The 19,691-nt window shown below is 41.2% G+C and overlaps 1 protein-coding gene across 1 annotated transcript in view; it reads left to right on the top strand.

Moving 5' to 3' along the window:
* gria4a (glutamate receptor, ionotropic, AMPA 4a) overlaps positions 1–16,161 on the top strand; it is an 84,770-nt gene extending 68,609 nt beyond the window's left edge. The window contains 5 exon segments of the mRNA XM_061216674.1: positions 3,523–3,721; positions 5,584–5,831; positions 11,000–11,114; positions 11,998–12,135; positions 14,028–16,161. Of these exon segments, the coding sequence (XP_061072658.1) occupies positions 3,523–3,721; positions 5,584–5,831; positions 11,000–11,114; positions 11,998–12,135; positions 14,028–14,192 (865 nt within the window). The 3' untranslated portion in view covers positions 14,193–16,161.
* Positions 16,162–19,691: the final 3,530 nt, after the last annotated feature.

Raw genomic sequence — 19,691 nt, forward strand, 5'->3', positions numbered from 1 at the left:
GGGTGTGAGCGCGTGTTGGTCGCTCCGTCTGTGTCGTTGCGCACGGCGTGTCGTAAATCTTTCCGCGTGGAGAAGAGAAGCAATCTGAAAGCCATCACAGATGAAACATGGGCTGTCACCTGTGACAGGTCGCCGCTGCGCCGCCACCGTCATGCGCCGTGTTCCCTTCAGATCCTCCGCTTCGGCCCCAGTCACTAATGCGTTCTGCTTCTCACTGATCATCCAGGACTGAGGCTAGGAGACATGTCCGAGCCTTTAATCACTGCCTGATTAAAAGGTAGGGTAAATTAAGATTGCAGAGATATGCTATTCTCTTGGGTTTAGCTCGCCCCTCTCCTCTCACATGTGAAGCTCTTTGATTGGCCACTGACTGAATCAAGGGAATGAACTGTCTCTTACTGGGTAAATCTAAAATATGTTGTGTCACTTTAGAGACAACGGAACTTGGAGTGATGGGAGTCCTGTCTTTGCACAGATCATTTGAGACAGTTTGCATACAGGCAATGCACGGTGCTCAGAGAAATCTGGAGAGCAGTTAAGTGTGGGCAGTATGTGAGATCTCTAGGCCAATAGGCTGGCTGCATGACAAGTCACAGGTCAAAGGTCGCATTTTCAATTCATGATTGGTGATATGGTTCTGATGCAGAGACCCAGTCTGCTGGCATGGTGTGTGGATGTGTGTGTGTGCACATGTGTGTATGTTTGTGTGTGTGTGCCAGAATATAATCATTATCTTGTCGCAGGAATACACTGTGAATCTTTACATGCAATGACGATACATCAAGCAGCACAATTAGTTCAGGAGTCAATATTCTTCAGTGATGGTGACGATAACTACAATATCGATAATAATTGCGATCATAACACTTGTGTACTATAATATTGATGGAAGTAATATTGATGATGATGATGACGATGATGATGATATGGGAAGATATATGATCTTGATTGGGTATACGTACCGCTGCTGAGGCAGGGATTCCTCATCTGTGAGATTCAATGTTTCCACAGTGTGACTTGCATTAGTGCATTACTGGTGACAAATGTCAGCCAGAGCGTCTTCAGAATGCAGAACTGTGTTTACCGGGTGAAAGTAAGGACACCTCCATGTACGGGTGACCAGTCAAGCATTGCCACAATCTGTAAGACTCACACTCAATGTGGTAAACCACATGGAAATATTCCCTCAAATGCCCTCCAAAGAAAAAAAACATAGAATTTCCATGAGCTGCTCTTTAGCATTAGAATACATGAATCACCAAAGCCTTTAGACTTGTTTAGGTGTGGTCTGGGCGAATACATTACATTACATTATTGGCATTTGCCAGACGCTCTTATCCAGAGCGACGTACAACAAAGTGCATACCCATAACCAGGGCTAAGTGCGCAGAAAGACCCTAGAGGGAAGTACAATTTCAATTGCTACCCGTACAACAAAGATAAGGACGAGGGCCTATTTTATTTTTTATTTTTTATATTTTTTTAAACAACTGAACAAACAACAAAGCAAAAGAGACCAAACTTAACTATCCAAATACTGCTTACCTAGCCAACTAAAAATACCAAAACACAAAGTAAATCACAAAGACAACAATTAAGGATCACAGGGAGGTAGGGAGGGATGGGGAGAGGTGCTGCTTGAAGAGGTGCGTCTTCAGTATAGTCTTCAGCTGCAAAATAGATTATGACACACAGTTGTAGAAATGTCACCATGAAAATGACCTATTTGTCACTGTTAGAAAGAGCCAATAGTTGTCAATACATGGTATAAGAGCCAATAGTTGTTAATACATTGCATACTGCAACTTCTGATCACCTGCAAGGAGGACTTTCAAAAACAGTGTTTAGAAAGCCTCTGGTGACCAGGAAAATATTTCATATCTAGTGCTGGACACATTTTATGTTAATGGGAAACAGCTGGGGTTTAATGTCAGTGTCAGCGATGGGCACAAGACATTACCTGACAGACACCTGTGAATGTTCTGTTGCTACTTCGATTGCTTTTAAGCCTTCCAGCCAGGCGGTTGGAGGAACGAGGGACCTGGTTGTGGCTCTCTGGCTGCATGAAGGGTTCTGACTGTGGGCCTTACGGGTAACAGTCTGCTCCAGTGCCCTGAGCGTTTACTCTACTGAAACGGGGTGCATTTCCCAGCTCCACAAGATCCAGTCCTCATGCCTGCTGACACAGCCGAGTCCCTACCCACTCCCAGCCAAAGGAAACAGACAGTTAGCTCAGGGGCCCTTAGATTTGTCTCATCTGGGACTCATACCCGTGATTCCTATAGAAGCAAATCCTGCAACAGATACACTGCATAATTCCTATATGTTAACTACTCCTATGAATTGTGACTCTTAATTTTGTATTGTGTTTTATGTGGCATTATAGTCATACCAAATGTAAGCTGCCAGCTACTGTTTGATTCCAGATGCTAGGTTTTATTGTCTCCTTAAACCACCTGTAATGGCAGAGGTCATCAACTCTGGCCCTCAAATCCAAATTCTCCTGGGTAATTAGTGCTACTGACTGGCATGACTGTCTTCACACCTGACTCCCAGGTAAAGGGAGGGTGGAAGTTCTCTGCCCGCAAGGACTGTGAGATGTTGATCCCTGACCTATAGGGTCCATACACAGCACAAAAGTCACAGGAGGAAATGGAGAGGGGATCGATGGGAATAACAACTTGTTTTGTCTTCCGTGTACACATGTGAAATAACTACATTTGTTAGTTTTGAGGCTTGTCAGCATTGAGGCTTCCCCCGACAGGAGTGCATCCCTCTATGTGTGTGGACACCTAAATCACAGCACAGCAACACACACTGCTAAAACCAAAAAATAAGTCTAATCAGTATTTTATTCTTACACTTCAAATCTTATTTACATGACTTTTTAAAATAAGACAGAAATATTGCCAACGAGGTGAGATACTGTAGCTTGACTTGTTTCAAGATTTGCGAATGGGGTAAGAAAATCTCACGTCAAGCAAACAAATCTAAAAATAATAATCATAATAATATTTTTTACTTCAGATAGACAGACTTAGTTAGACAGACTTTTTTGCAGTGCATTAGAACACTTACTTTTTATTTTTTCTGTTGCTGAAGTTGAAAGGCTCTTTGTTAGAATTCTGAATAAAGTCCCTTATTACAGGTGCCAGCCAGGTTTGTTCTTGTTTCAGTTTCATTTTTGACATCTATTTGATGTTTCAACAGACCTGTGATGTTCTCTTAGAGGATCATTATCCCAGTGTCTCGGGTAATGAGGAGCGTCAAACTCACCATAAAGAAACTAACACAAGATGCAGAGCTTCTAGCGCTGCAGAAGAACTGACTTAAGGCTCAAGATGATTCCTTAAAAAAAAAAACATTGCTTCCTCTTTCCATGCAGTTGTGTGTTGATTATGTTGATGAACATTGACTGCAGTGACTATGTATGCCTGTGGACAGGGCTAGCTTCTGTTACTCCCATCAGAAAACACTATCACGTCTGCAGTTCTCAAGATGTCACCTGCCCTGCCTCTGCAGGTCCCTCTCTGGACGCATTGTTGGGGGGGTGTGGTGGTTCTTCACCCTCATCATCATCTCCTCCTACACGGCCAACCTGGCTGCCTTCCTCACGGTGGAGAGGATGGTTTCTCCCATCGAGAGTGCAGAAGACCTGGCCAAACAAACAGAGATTGCGTATGGCACACTGGACTCAGGATCCACTAAAGAGTTCTTTAGGGTAAGTTATGTGTTTTGTCTTCATGTAGTTTCATTTTGTTTCGTGGCATACGTATGACAATGCTTTCAATTACGGAACTCCACAAAAACAAGTCTCGTTGTGGAATATTACTTTACTAGACTTTCACCAAACTAGAGGTGGCCAATGAGGGTTGTATGTTTTTCTGGGTTTCATGCCTCCTACTGCCATTAATTACTTCATTAACCATTACAATTACACCTAGAATTGCTTAAGCCGAACAAAATGTGAATTAATAACATGTTCAGGTTACAGAGAAAGGTAACATTGCAAGAATCAGATATAAAATGTTGAATGCTATCATTTTTACTTTGTCTACATTGCTAAGTTCAAGCAAGGATAGCACAAACAGCCTGTTAAAGGAAGGCAGGGTTCTTGGGGATGAGTTGTGTGTGACAGAGTGTGCTGAAGTGTGCTAGCCTTGCCTCACATGCCCTGAGGGTAGAGCGCACTGTAAACCTACTGCTAGGCTCAGACATATGCCACAAAGCCTGTGTGTGATGCTCAACACTGTCCTCCTCTGTGTCTGTACACAACCTGTGTGTGTTTATGTTGTGTGTGACGCTCAACACTGTCCTCCTCTGTGTCTGTACACAACCTGTGTGTGTTTATGTTGTGTGATGCTAAACACTGTCCACCTCTGTGTTTGCACACAACCTGTGTGTGTGTTGTGAAGTAGGGTGGTATCAGAAATTCTAGAATATTCTAGGGATAAGAAACAACTGTGACTATGTGTGCATATATGAAAGCGAGACCATGTTTAGTATATGCTATATTCTGTGTGTTTGCGTGTGAGTGTGTATGACTACGTATCTGCAGCTACTGTGTGAGTGAAGAGTTAAGGCCTGGACTTAACAGGCAGCGTCTGCAGTGCAGCTCAAAGGCCTGTGTGCATTATCAACATAACGAGCTGACTGAAATCTGTGGAGGGTGAAAAAGCAATTTATTCTGAGAAAGTGCTGAAAGGGATTTCAGTTTAATTAATTACTTTGGCTTCTCATAATGCTGCATGTGGTCTAGTCGTCTCAATTTATCAGAACATCTCAGGCGGGCCGAATTTCCTCTTTTTGGACAAGCCGTTTTCAGGTGGACGGGAAGGTCAGGCAGGACGCACTTCAGAAGTCATTAGCGAGTCGTAGGATGATGCGATGAAAGCCTTTTTCTCTGGTGTCAAACGGATATTTGGCTGTGGATTACTCTTTACCTCAGCTTCTCAGAGTACGTGGAGCCGCGGACAGGCAGAGGTCTTTTTTAACTGGATCGACAGAGCGATGAGAGGCAGCCGAGACAGACGTGACTGACATTATTATCGGTGTCCGTCACACTCGATGAGATTCACACCTAACGGCAGTCAAGCTCACTTACAATGACCATGGACGGGGCTAGCTTCTGTTACTCCCACCAGAAAATGCTACCACTTCTGCAGTTTTCGAGATGTCATGATTATTTCCTCAATGAAAGACAGAGCTATTCTTTTGAAATAGCACACTATTTTATTCTTTCGAAAGTCGGTACAGTATGCTGTATCATAGCCAAGGAAATACGGAGTATACGATGGATTTCTTAAGTGAACTGATGGGAATATTTATTCTTAATCTTTTATTTTACATTATTTATACTCAGCTGTTTCTTCAAGCCAGTTCCCTTCAAGCCGGTTTTCTGTTTTCCAATTCCTACAGTAAAATCTACATTGTGCAGTACAGTGACTGATTTACAGTTGATGATATATATCTACTATATGTACCTGTTTCTAAGGATAAACAAGCATTTTTTGTGCAGTCTATATTTCAGATAGGCAGTGCTGTGTTGCAAAAGTAATCATTCCCTTTGGTCTTCCTCACCAGAGATCAAAAATAGCCGTGTATGAAAAGATGTGGACTTACATGAAGTCCGCTGAGCCCACGGTGTTCACCAAGACCACGGCGGAGGGCGTGGCGCGAGTGCGCAAGTCCAAAGGGAAGTACGCCTTCCTGCTGGAGTCCACCATGAACGAGTACACGGAGCAGCGGAAGCCCTGTGACACCATGAAGGTCGGAGGCAACCTGGACTCCAAGGGCTACGGCGTGGCCACGCCCAAGGGCTCACAGTTAAGGTGGGTGGAATAGTATAACAATACGTCACCTGTTGTTATGGTATTCCACCTTCCCTGATGTGCCTCTTCTGTTCTTTTCTCTCTCACTGCTAGCTACTGTATTCTTGTGTGTGGTGTGCTTAGAGATGCATTGCTGTGGTATCTTCCGTATCTGTCACTCTCTTTTCATGTTTCAGAGCTTCGTGCAGGTAACCATCTGCCCATTTACAGTTTCCTTTTCTTTCATGTGTATAAAGTTAAAGACGGTTTGTTCTTGCGTGCGCGTGTGTGTGCGTGTGCATTACGTTTGCATTGAATTGACCTCTGACGCAGCCGTGTAAAAGCACAGCTCCGGCTGACTCTGCTGGACTCTTTCATTGGGTTGTGCCACATGATGGAATTTATAGACTCGCAGGATGGCAGGCTGTGCTTTGCTGTGGCTGTAAGCTAACTCTACACACCCATTAGCCTTTACCATGGCAGGGCTATGCTGTGTCTGGAAATGTGGCATTGCAGTGTGTACAGTATTAGCATGCACAGTAAGTTGGCTGGTGTGTTTGCATGTGTGCGTACCTATGTGTGCTCATGGCTATGTGCGAATGTATGTGAGAGTGTGTACGACTGAGAATCTGTGCGGTATTGTGTGGAGTGTACTGTTTGTATTTGAGTGTACATTTCTGTGTATGCAGTGCTCTGCTTGCATTTGTAATAGTGTGTGTTACAGAGAGCAAGAGAAATGGAGAGAGTGTGTATGAGAGAGACAGTGAGAGAGTGTGAGAGAGCATGTATGTGTTATTGCTTGACAGCAAGTGGTTCAATTATAATAAGAATTTCAAAGAAGTGGAATGGAAATTTAGCAGCAGACACTGGAACCTCTGGAATGTTCTTAGATTTCTATAATCAGCTTCCTCTGAGTCATGCACAGATAATAGGGGTGTCATTCTATGTATGGAGACACCTTCACTGTCATGGTTTTACAGCTGAAAATCTTGCTGTGATTTTATTAGCATTAGACTCATTGAGTGTCTCATGGAGATTATTCTTTTCAATGCACAATTCCTTTGTTTATTTTAGTCCGCAATGAAATGTTAGAAAGATATACGCTTATATATGCATGGATATCATATATTAATGCAGTGAATATTTTATATATTGCCAGTCGGCCCATTTATAAGGCTATATATTTAAAGGAGTAGCATGGTGGTTGGGCACAGGTTTTTATATGCAATTTGCACATGAGGGTATTGAAGAAACACCTTATCCCTCCCGTATAACTCGTAACCCATAGTTTGTGCTGCTGGCCTCACAATGCAAAACAATGCAAATATTTGACTTATGTTCACTTAAATTAGGCTGCCTTTAAGCGACTATTAGACTATTTCTGGTTATATATCAATTTAGCTAGCTGGCTAACATTAGGTAGTTAGCTAGTTTGCTTTCATAAGGACATTATAGTTCTGCTTTTATCTTAAGCCAAACTATAATGTCCTTACTTTGCTAGCTGGCTAACAAAAAAATATTATTGGATAAGTCAGCGTCCTTACCTTAGCTATCGAGAGTTGATATATTAAGTTAGCTAGCTTGTGAAAATTCAGTCTCCCAAGATGAACGCGTATCATGTCAGTAGCTATGGTAACAAACAACAATGTGTGGAAAGTGAGGGCATGGTCTGTCAATCACAGTTCTCATTACCACGCCCAGACAGTTTAACTTTTATCGTGGGAAATTTAGACTTAGAAAAATAACTTTTAAAATACAAATAAATGACTGAATAATTATGATTATAATTATTTTTTATTGTTGCCTAAAGACAACTGGCAAGTGTCACATTCAACCACCATGTTACTCCTTTAAACTGGCAATTAAGCTAAATTATCTTACTGCTCGAGCCTCCCCACTGCACCTCACTGCTCCTGGAGAGCTGAGCTGTCGAGCACATCACGGTGATGTCATGATGATGACACAGTGATGTCAGAATAGCCCTGCTGCAGTTTAGAGCTCACAAGCTGTGAAAGATAGTCAGTGTAATCGTGTCCCTGCTGATATTTCCAGTGGTGCCGTAATGCGGGGCATCGCCGGCAGCCTCCTGCTTATAAATTCCTCCGTCGCTCTGTGGGAAAAGCCATTACCATTCACAGCACGTCTGCCTCCAGCATTCCGCTATGAAAAGGATTTTCCACTTTTGTAAGAAAAGTGACTGACATTGGACAATAGTTCCCTCATCCTGCAATTTCTGGAGTTATGGTTCTCTGTCAATCACTTCTCCTAATCACAAGGAAAATCTCTTCTGAGCGCTAGAGTGGCCGAGAGTGTGCGGCGTCAGGCGGGGCTGCTGTTTTACACGGCAACCAAGCACAGCACTGCTGAAATGAAGCCAGTTCTTTTTATGAGTCTATGTTTTGTTATGTTTATTTTCTTCTCTTTAGCTTGATGATCTATCCTGCTATATTATTTCCCTCTCACTCTCTCTCTCTCACTCTCACTCTCTCTCTTCCTCTCTCCCTATTCCTTTTATTTTGTGATTGCTCCTTGATGTTGCAAATTCATTTTGACATGGCTTGCGATGCACTCCAGATAATTGTCCTGAATTGGGCTTGCCAAAGCGTTTAGCAGTGACATGAGCGGACTGAAACAGTGACCTGTCCATCTGAAATGCCAAGACTGACCTTGTGCTCCTGGTTTCCATCATTTCCCCCTGTGTATCCATGCGAGCACAGAGCGAATGAGCTCAAAGCTAAATCTCCCTAGTCGCTTTGTCTCAGTCATGTTGTACGTGACTAAGTCACACAGCACATTTCCTATCTGAGAGAGGAACAGCAGTGCTATTTTGATACCCAGTGTTAGGGATCATGGCAATTCTAGGGAACTGCAATGCAGGCACGTCGTCTGAATGCTTCATACATTTGTATACTGTTGTAACGAGGCAGATCCATGCCATGAGTTCACAAAAGCAGGCTTTTCCTGCACAGTGTACTGTATGTATCAGCACAGGAGGAAATAGAGAGGGGTGCTGAGGCAAAGTGGAACTGCATTGTATGGATGAGATCAGCCATTCCGATTGCAGTCCTTTCTTGATTGAGTGAGTGAGTGAGTGAGTGAGTGAGTGAGTGAGTGAGACAGAGGCAGAGAAAGAGAGACATCACAAGACAAGTACTATGTACACACTTACTGTATACAGACACAGACAGGCAGGCACACACACACACACACACACACACACACACACATCCACACACAGAAAAACAGTAGATGTGCAGCATAACAAAAATGCAGAGCCAAGTCTGCTGTGTTCTGCAGGACAACTTCTTATTGGCTATGTTCCCATCATTTCCCAGCTTATATCTCCATACAGAAATGGCTGATGAGTCCACTAGTTTCCTGCATAATGTTACATTTATATGCTTATGTGTATTTCTATTTAAAAAATCTAAGGGCACTCAATTAGATAAGAAAATGTTCATATTTATTTTTATTTTCCTTCATCATGTAACTGCATATTGGGCCAGTTCTTGGAGGATTTGGGTTTGAGCTGGCCCGTATCAGGCAGCAGCTCCACTGACTGGAACAGCCATTTAAATCATGCGTCAATAACCTGTAATTATGTAGGCTGGTGCTAATATCCAGCAGGAGTGCAGACTCCGACTCATTCCATAGCAAGGGCATTATTAAATGGACAGGGAAGTGCAGACACACTCCTGCTCCTCAGCATTAGATTAAGCTGATTGAGTTTTGGTCGTCAGAGTGTGCTCTCCCTGCAGTCCCTCCTGTTATAATCCTTTGTTTCGTGTGACTTGTTTTAGTCATGAAATGCAGTATTTCCATATCAAAAGAGAAAAGCCTAACATTCAGTTCTTAAGCGTAACCTTGTAGCAGCACTGCCTCCATAAAGGCTTGTCAAATCTCCCTTTTACTTCTTCCATCGTAAATGCGCCGTGATTTCTCCTGTTTAGTATGCTGACTCACAGCTTGCAGAGTAAACATCATGATTGTGGATAAATGCAAAGATGGATAGGTCACTGTGTGTCTCCTCAGATTTTTCAGAGAAATGATTCATATCCTTTAACTTCTTTCATAACGGAGCAATATCTTTTATGTGTGAACTCAACTTTGTCCCCGGCAGCAATAGAATGTAAAAAATGTTTCTGATATTTTTTTAAAATCTTAGCCAGCCGTTTTGGGCATCAGTAGGTAAAGTCATTTGACTCTAAAAGTGGCATAACCTGTTTCTTGTATTAATTGGTATAAATGTGAAGTAGGTGATGAGTTATTATGAGCTCCGTAAATTGAATAGCGACCAAAGTAGGACAAAAAGCTTCCTGTCACTGTCTTATTGGAAGGTAAAGGGGTTATCTGGAGTGGGGTTACACTAACAGAGCTTTCCACACCTTGTATTTTTACCTCTATGGCTGTTCATTTTCTGACAAATATGTTTTATCGTTTCAAGAAATGCTGTTAACCTCGCAGTTTTAAAACTGAATGAACAAGGCCTGTTGGACAAATTGAAAAACAAATGGTGGTACGACAAAGGAGAGTGTGGCAGCGGAGGAGGTGACTCCAAGGTTAGCCTCTATGTCACCAAATGCGGGTAAACAGTATCTAGCGTAATTGGCGCATCTGCCGTGGCGACCTCTGACCCCCACGCTCCGCCAGACCTCGGGCTTTCCCCTGAACCCTGAGAGGAGAGCAATTACTGTCAAAGCAAAAATATTTGCCCCCTATCTATCGGCAACCATCTCAATTCCATGTGTCATCATGTGTCGTATTTTTCCTCAATCCTGCAAACGCAGGTCTTTCCCGATACAATACTCAGCTTGCTGTGGAAGCAGTGAAACATATCTGCCAGCCTTTGCTTATAAATCACTTGGCTAGGAAAAAAAACAGTGTTCCAGATAGAAAAAAATAAAAAAGCAACACTTTTTCACTTACCGCACTGCCAATAGTTCTGCATTCACAGTAATTGCCTCCATTTTGTTTCAAATTGGCTGCGGCAGTATGTGCCAGTTACCTGAAGCGATGGAGCAGGCCCCACTCATATGTCCGTAGCGCAAAGCCGGGCCTCAGAGCCTACAGACATGTACCCAGTGGGGCCTTTGCTCTGTCACTTTGAAGTACAATTCTGTGCAGTTTCTAACTTAATAACATAAAATAACATGATATATGATGTTATTTATGTTATTTTCCACGTGAAGAACTCCCGTAAACCTTGCCGTTTTGAAACTCAGTGAATCAGGCGTCTTAGACAAGCTGAAAAACAAATGGTGGTACGATAAAGGGGAGTGTGGACCCAAGGACTCTGGAAGTAAGGTCAGTCACCACAGTTCAAGACCTGCGTTGTAAATGCACAGAAACCTATAGAAGCTGTATGCAGTCTAAGAGAGAAATAGATTTCAGAAGCAGCCATAGATACACACCACAAGGCATGCCACCATTACACATGACATATATTTATATGATAGATAAAGTATTACTGGTGCTTCTACAGCAATATCAGATGAAAGTATTTGACTTTGTAAGGTTAAAATGCCATTCTACTTCAGGTTAGTTTCACCTGAGAATCAAATGATCATATTGACTGTAATAGTCCCTCCCATTAATATGTCATTTTAAGATAGACATCAGAAGGGTGTGATTTATTGTAAACTCTGTTGTTAAATGCTATTTTAGTAAAATGACATGCTAACTAGTCAAAAAAGAGTGAATAATGATTGCCATGCTATACACACTGAAATTATTGGAATTGTATGAAATCCTAAGGGACAGCATCAATACGGGAGAGGGAGATTAGATATTAACACTACTGCCTAACCTCTGACAGTACTAACAGTTACTGGATGTTTGTCATTCTTGTCATTCTAGCAGCAATCCCTTTTGTCATAGCTACCTGTTTCTTGGATAATTTTATGAATTGTGTATTATTACTGTCATTGGTAGTAATGTTTGTAGTAGTTGTAGTAGTTGTGGTTGTAGTAGTAGTAACAGTGGTGTTTGTTGTAATGCTGTTGAAGTAGTAGTAGCAGTAGCATTTGTAACAAATAGCCATTTGACTAAATGAGTTTATTTTTGATCGATAAAGTGATGGTGTGTAATATAGATAATGATGATTATTAAGAGTACGTGTTTATCTGTTTGTATTGCTCATGTTTGCCGGTATGTGCCACGCTGACTGGTTGTCTCCCTGTCTCTCTAGGACAAGAGCTCTCAAGCACTCAGCCTCAGCAATGTGGCTGGGGTATTCTACATCCTTGTGGGCGGGCTGGGCTTGGCCATGCTGGTGGCCCTCATAGAGTTCTGTTACAAGTCCAGAGCCGAGGCCAAGAGAATGAAGGTGGACCCGACTGAACAGAATTTTAGCCCAGCTCCCAGTCCATCACAGAGCACCCAGAATTTAGCCACATATAGAGAAGGTTACAACGTTTACGGAACCGAGAGTGTTAAAATCTAGGGGTAGGACTTAGGGTCTCCTTTAGTAAGTGGGGTGGTGCTTTTCTTGTAGCGCAGCGTCTTGTGTCAAGTGGTAAAAGCTTCTTCTGTTTCTGTTTTTTTATTTTTATTTTTATTATTATTTTTGTTTAATTTTCATTTCTTTTAACTGCTTCACTCCAGAGCTCTTTGGAGGTGGACTTGCAATGGCAACTTTTGGTTCCATCTTTTTGGCTGCAGATGATGTGGATGCTATTGATTATTGCCCATAGGCACCTGCATTGCATCAATCCTCTAATCCTCTGAATTCTGTCACAATTTATTAGAGATGACTTTTCTAAAAAAAAAAAATAATAATAATAATAATAATAATAATAATAATAATAAGTCACAAATCCAAATTGGATGACCCAGCAAAAAATGGCAGAACAAAATTTTACCATTCATGAAAATAGACTTTAATACAGGATATGATATTAAATTGTTGTTCAAACAAAAAAAGAGACATTTTGAGAATATGCCTGTATTGTTAGAGGTGGCAAAATAGCTTGTGTCTAGGGTGCACGCATACACTTTATATGGAGCTGCTCTTTGATGTTGTATGAACATTGTATTAATGTTTTCTAAGCATGTGATATGTTTGATAACTGTGTTTTACAGTTTGAATAAGGCATTATAGTAACTAGCTTGTTGATTACTGCTATGTCAGGTCATAGACTTAGCCAAATTGCTAGCATCATTGACAAAATCTGGCCATTTTATTCTGAATGCACATATGATGCATAGGTAATAATTAAGGCTGGATGCCTGTCACAGAAAAGATTGGATGAAGTCACAGAGTAGTCACAGCGAAGTTGCTGGAAATCGCAGAAAACTGAAAGAAGCGGAAGAAATCATGGAAATTATGGTTTAAAAATAAATATTAAATTAATAAATAGATCTCATCCACAGCAATGGAAAATGATTGAAAAAACATGTGCAACCATAGTCTAACAAGTGCTTGAACATTTTTTTTTTAAATCAAGTTGCAAAAAATGAATGGGCAGTAACCAGCTGCTGGGCTGCTGCATTACATCATGGAAAGAAAGAGCCTGCTCTTTTGCCTTAATTTAACAGTTGTTAGAAATAGAGCATGCTCAAATTCTATTACTAAAATAAATCATGGTTACCGGCTGTACGTTTTTATTTATTTTAGGTTTGTTTTGGTACAATATGTTGTACATTGCTAAATTTGGTCTTGTGGTGGAGTGGCTTTTGTTACTGAATCAAGGAATCTGTGACATCTGCAATTTCTGTGACAGACACCCAGCCTTGCTAATAATATGTACTGTATTTATATGTAGTTGAAAGACACTATAATTGTCATATGTGCTTATAATGCTTTATTTATACTCTATAACCCATTTTATCTGTCTGTTATGTTTATGAAGCATTAATGTAAACATCATTCAGCAGTATGAGTCCATATATAGTGGAAGAGTAAGTTCCACATTTTTAGTTTTAAGAAATAATAACACTACATGTGATATGCATTCTCACATGTATTCTTTTTTTTCCCGGAGCAATGAATAAAAAAAGCATTAGCTCTAGTAATGCATGTATTGCCAGACATATTAGAGATGCAGATGTCTAAAAAATTGCACATGGTTTGGTGTTTGTTTGTTGTGGCCTGCCTTGTTATTTATTTATTGATGTATTCATGTTGAATCTTGTGGCTGTGTTTTAAACATACAATTTTGGAGATAGTTGAGAGAAACTTACCGGCTTCTCTCCCACCCCGCCCCGCCCTGTTTCCAGCTCACCTTCACCGAAGCCATGCGGAACAAGGCCAGGCTGTCCATCACCGGGAGCGTGGGGGAAAACGGCCGCGTCCTGAGCCCTGACTGCCCCAAGGCTGTGCACACGGGACCCTCTCTCCGACAGAGCTCAGGACTGGCCGTGGTGTCCTCGGACTTACCGTGAAAACCAAAAATACCCTAGTGCCTTATCACAACACCACAAACGAAACTCAACAACAAACGGGACGGACAAACGAGCGAAGCGATCTGCGCCATCAAGCGAACTCTTATCGATAAAAAAAAAGTTTTCCACAATGAAACGCGGAGCGTGGCGGAGGAGGCAAGGGTCCGAGGCGATGGACTGATGGTAGCGCAGCACAGACTGACAACATCAGAAACGGAAAGAAACGTTTAAAAGAAAATGCTGAATTTTGACTTTCACCATATCACGACCAGGAAGCACCGCTCCGAGCCTTGCAGACGACAAATTCCGCCACGTCGGCACATGAGCTGTGCCCTGGTCGCCAGCCAGAACACCCCAGGAGGGCTTCAGCTACTGGCAGAGGGGCAAGGAAGATCCTATAAGACCACAAAGCTGTACTTGAAACATAAACTGTGCTAATTAGCATTTTGCCATTAACTGTTAAAATGAACATGCTTGTTAAACACTTGGCTGTAGTCTTGCCAAAATAACGCTGAGGTCAATGAGCCTATTAGCCTACAACTCATCGAATATCTGCAGCTGACATGGGTGGCAACGTCAAGTGCCAGGGGATAAAAAATATATATTAATAAAATTATGATGACGGTAATATTGATAATCGATAATCACTGTACTGTGATGGAGAGAAAGAAAATAATGTAAATTCTGTGAAAACAAAGCTGACATTGTCTTTTAAAAAGAACAGAGGAACCTGTACAAGATGCTTGCTTTTTAAACAGATGTAAATAATAACTCAGTAGTGATCAGAACACATTTCTCTTTTATAACCATCTTAGGAAATAATTCATTGCAATAATGAATATAAGATGATGCCACTTGTAATTAAAAAAAGAAAAATCCAAATCTTTTATAGATATACATATAAATAAATAAATATATATATATACATATACAGTATACAAAAACATGAGCACCTTCATGGTTGCGGTCATCTGCTCTGTTAACCATTTTAATGTTTCACAGACTGTATCTGTCGCGACTCACGCTGAATGTTGGACAGATCCACACGTGTCCTCTCTGTAACGCTCGACACAGGCCACAGGCCGGGCCCAACCACCAAACGCCCAACACAGGTCTGGCGTGATAACCAGTCCGGTTCTTTTGTACCACACCTGCTCAGAAGAATAAAACGTCAGCGTTACTATGGTCGTTCACAATTCTTGATGTATTTTGTCTGCTGAATATACTTTGACTGTCTCTGTTTCCATTCAAAAAAGCTATTAACATTTAAGCTATTGAGAGGATGAAAAAGGAAAAAAAAATACAAAAAATAAACAAGAGTTTTATTTTTTCATTAAAGCGACTGTATTAGAGTTTCAGATTGAAATAATTTTTAATAAGCAAAATCAAAGGTAGACACTGTTTTAGTGTTCACAGCCAAGGCCGAAGAGAAGCCTGCAGCTTTGGCCCTTATGTTTTAACACTGTGGATTTCCCTTAGGCCTTTTCATTTTGATATTGAATACTTACACTTGGGAAGCAGCAGTGCTGTGGAGAGAGGGGTACTGCCTGTAATATAATCATCCTTTTGACTCTCTTGGGAGTTTCCAATGTTAAGGCTTCGGAAGGCAATTGTGTGCCTTGAGTCTTCAATCTCAACCTTCACCTGAGCTCCGCTCCTTTGATTTCTGTTCTTTCTCCTTCTGTTTGAAATGATTGTCAAATAAAATTCAATGTGTTTCTCATATATATAATATATTTATATATAATATATTCCATATATTATATATTCCATTCCCTGAATTGATATAGAGAACAGGTGTTTGTTTTGTCAGCAGTTACGTAGGGCAGTCCAGGAGAGCAGGGATCTAGCACTCAGATCTATTCTGTGTTCTGACTAGAATCTATAAACTAACCAGATTGGCTTCTTATTTTGGCTTTCATTGGACTTCTTTATGTTAATCTTTTTTAGTAAAATATCAATTCCAACACGGTTGTCTGTGTCTGTGTTTTTGATCTTTGATGTGTGTATGTTGTTGTAGGGAGGGAGGTGTGGGGGTGTCATTGAGGGATTTAAGAAGCTAACAGTGTCAGAAAACAAAGCAGTGCCTTCAATTCAAAATGTGATTAACTTGGTATAAAGTCCAATATGTATGCATTAATCCATTAATTGACCATGTCTGGCCAATAAAAATGGGGTTTTGGTTCAAATAAGTGTTCATTAGGCTACCCGGGAAGGCTTTTGTGCCATGGAAGAAAATAGGACTTTTGAAGTACTCCTGAAGTGCAGGTTCTGTTCAAGGTCTAGATTTATAACCCTCTTATGGTCTGTGTGAATACATTTAAAAGATGTTTTATATACATATGTAGCTCAATAGCTGCTTCTAGAAGGCAGTGTGCCTTGATGGTTGGGGAATTAGTCTAGTTATAACACGTGTGCTGGCCTGTATCCCGCACAGGGCAATGCTGATGCCTTTGAGCAGGTAACTTAAGTTCAACTGCTTCAGCTTCTAATATCCATTTGTACAAATGGAGTGCCTGCTGAATATAAGATATGAAAGTCATCCTGAATAAAGTTTTCTGCTTAGTAAATAATTCACTGTAAGAAATGATTTGGCACTGTGTGTACTGTACGTTACCATAATAATGCCCTATTTATGCCCACCATTTCTCAAAGATGCACAGTAGTCCATTTGGGGGTTATAAAATATTCAAATGTAAAAAATGGCATTGGCAGCAACCCAATTGGGAATCCAAGCTACAACAGCCCAGTTCCTAAACTATTACATTATACTGCACTACATTATGCATAAGGTGTAGCATCTTATCCAATAAAAATGTGCAAATCAAAAACCTGTGTACAGTTGGTAGAGGTGCCACAAGCAAAATATTCCCATCCTGGCAAAACACAGACTGACCAAGAATACATACTGTAAGTGCTGGTGTTATTTCTCTCACAGGATGTCTTCATGCTATGTGCGGTCTCACAGAACAGACAAAAGGCCCTGGACTTTCAGGTAAGACCATTTCTCATCTGACTCCTGGATAGTATCAATATTTTCATAGATTTATTGTGGGCAGTATCATCTGACTGGAATGCAAATCAGATATGAATATGAGAAAATGCAATGAATCATGATGGAGACATGGATATAAAAACCCATGTTCTTCCGTCCAAAAAAGTAGGCGGAAAAATGTACTTTTATGTACTTCTCTGCTCAAATACAAATGTTTATTTTATTACTGCAGGTTGAATGATCAGCTTATTTTACATAGATACTGTGCATATGCATATAACATACATACGGCGGCCTGTAGCGTAGTGGTTAAGGTAAACGACTGGGAAACGCAAGGTCGGTGGTTGGAATCCCCGGTGTAGCCACAATAAGATTCGCACAGCCATTGGGCCCTTGAGCAAGGCCCTTAACCCTGCATTGCTCCAGGGGAGGATTGTCTCCTGCTTAGTCTAATCAACTGTACGTCGCTCTGGATAAGAGCGTCTGCCAAATGCCAATAATGTAATGTAATGTAAATTCACAGGCACTTCAGATTTGTATCCCATTCTAATTGAATCAATATAAAACTGTTATAAAACATTTGTTATGCTTGTGCTGAAAAGTGATATAAGTGACTTTCACCATGGAATGATTGTTGGTGCCAGACAAGGTGGTTTGAGTATCTCAGAAACTGCTGATCTCCTGGGATTTCCATGCACAACAGTCTCTAGAGTTTGCATAGAATGGTGCAAAAAACAAAACACATCCAGTGAGCAGCAGAAACGTGTTGTTAATGAGAGAGGTCAGAGGAGAAGGGCCAGACTGGTCAACGCTGACAGGAAGGTGACAGTAACGCAAATAACCACACATTACAACAGTGGTATGCAGAAGAGCATCTCTGAACACACAGAGCGTCAAACCTCTAAGTGGATAGGCCATAGCAGTAGAGGACCAATAAGTCTAAAAAAGAAGTCAAATAAATACCTAATAAAGTGCTCACTGACTGCATATGTCATTTATTTAACCTGCTTATACTTATAGTGACAATGGGAAAATATGGCTCAGATCACTGAAATGGTAAGTAGTCTGATGGTTATGGCTCACCTACACCTGCTCCTGTGCAGTCAGTCATTTCACAGCCATAATTACCTTTAATAGCAGAACGGAAATAACGAGAGGTGCTAAAACCTTCCTCCTCAATGATTTCTACCCTCCCATTCCAATTTTGGCAAGCAATCTTCCCTATTCAATTGAACCTTTTTTGCCTACAATAAAACAATTTATTCACAGTACTATCTCATTTTGGTTGTAGACAAAGTATTTCAAAAGCACATTGGTGTCAGTACATTTCACAAAAGTGATGTACTGAAAGTCTTAATGAAGTTTAGTTTTCAGCCATATAGCGCTAATCCACAGGTATGAAGTGGGAGAACACTTCATTGTGTGTGATCCCTGGGAACTTAGTTAGGCAAGTGTGTCCATTAGTCATTGCAAACCTTAAAGCGTAATCACAGTTTAGCAGTAATGATCAATAATGACGTGGGCTTCCCACAATATTTTCTAGAGCAAAACACGACTGTAGTTGTGCCTGAGATCAAAGAAACCATGAGATCAATAGCTACAGTATAATAGCACTCTCAAATCACCCTGAAATCAGCGAGCGGAACTGACCATTGTTATTGCGGCTTACTATGAAAATCAGAGCAAAGCTCTTGCAAATTGTCAGCATTTTTTTATATTCTATAAGCCAAAATGACAGTATTGTGTTTCCAAAGGCTGTAAAATATCCAACAATACAATATGTGAAGAGTTTCTGAGGCGGTTGGCTCATTATACCTACTCCCTGGGTAATGTGCACAACTGTCATAGCGCCGAATAGGAAGAGCATAATGCTGGCTGACACGGCTGCCAGCGAATGGCACAGCTGCGCTGTCTAGGAATATCATGTTTGTCACAGGTTGGTTACTGAACAAGCCCTTAATTCACAGGTGCCAAGTCCCACTCCCCGTAGGCTCATAATCCAAGAGGTTTCTTCTCCACCCGAGCACTTACGCAGCTGATTCAGCTAATTAATGCCTAAATGAATCAATCCAACAATTCCTCCCAGTTGTGAGAGTGTCACCCATTTAAAGCAAGCTGGACAAATAGCTACACTGTGGCACTCTGAGAGCAGAACAGCGTGTACCTGCCTTAACAGGGATTTACAGTTTGGGACAAATTGGAAATGTCAGGTGTGCGCTGCCCACTCTGCTGAGAGAAAAAACACAGGCCAGGCTTGTTAAGAGGTCCTCTTTGCACAAGATTCCCTGAGCGGGCTACACTTTGTGTCATTCGTGTAACTTTAGAAGGCTCTCACAGAACACGCGTGAGCACCCTCAAGTGCACCTACCTTCCTGTTTTTGTGAAGTATCCATAGAAACTACAGGGCTACATACTATAACAACTGACGGTGTATGTAAAATTGAATGGGTGCATGTGATAAAGTAGGCTATGTTTAGTTATATATGCTATACAAAGAATGCTAT

Source organism: Conger conger, chromosome 13 (assembly GCF_963514075.1).
Source record: "Conger conger chromosome 13, fConCon1.1, whole genome shotgun sequence".
Taxonomy (NCBI): domain Eukaryota; kingdom Metazoa; phylum Chordata; class Actinopteri; order Anguilliformes; family Congridae; genus Conger; species Conger conger.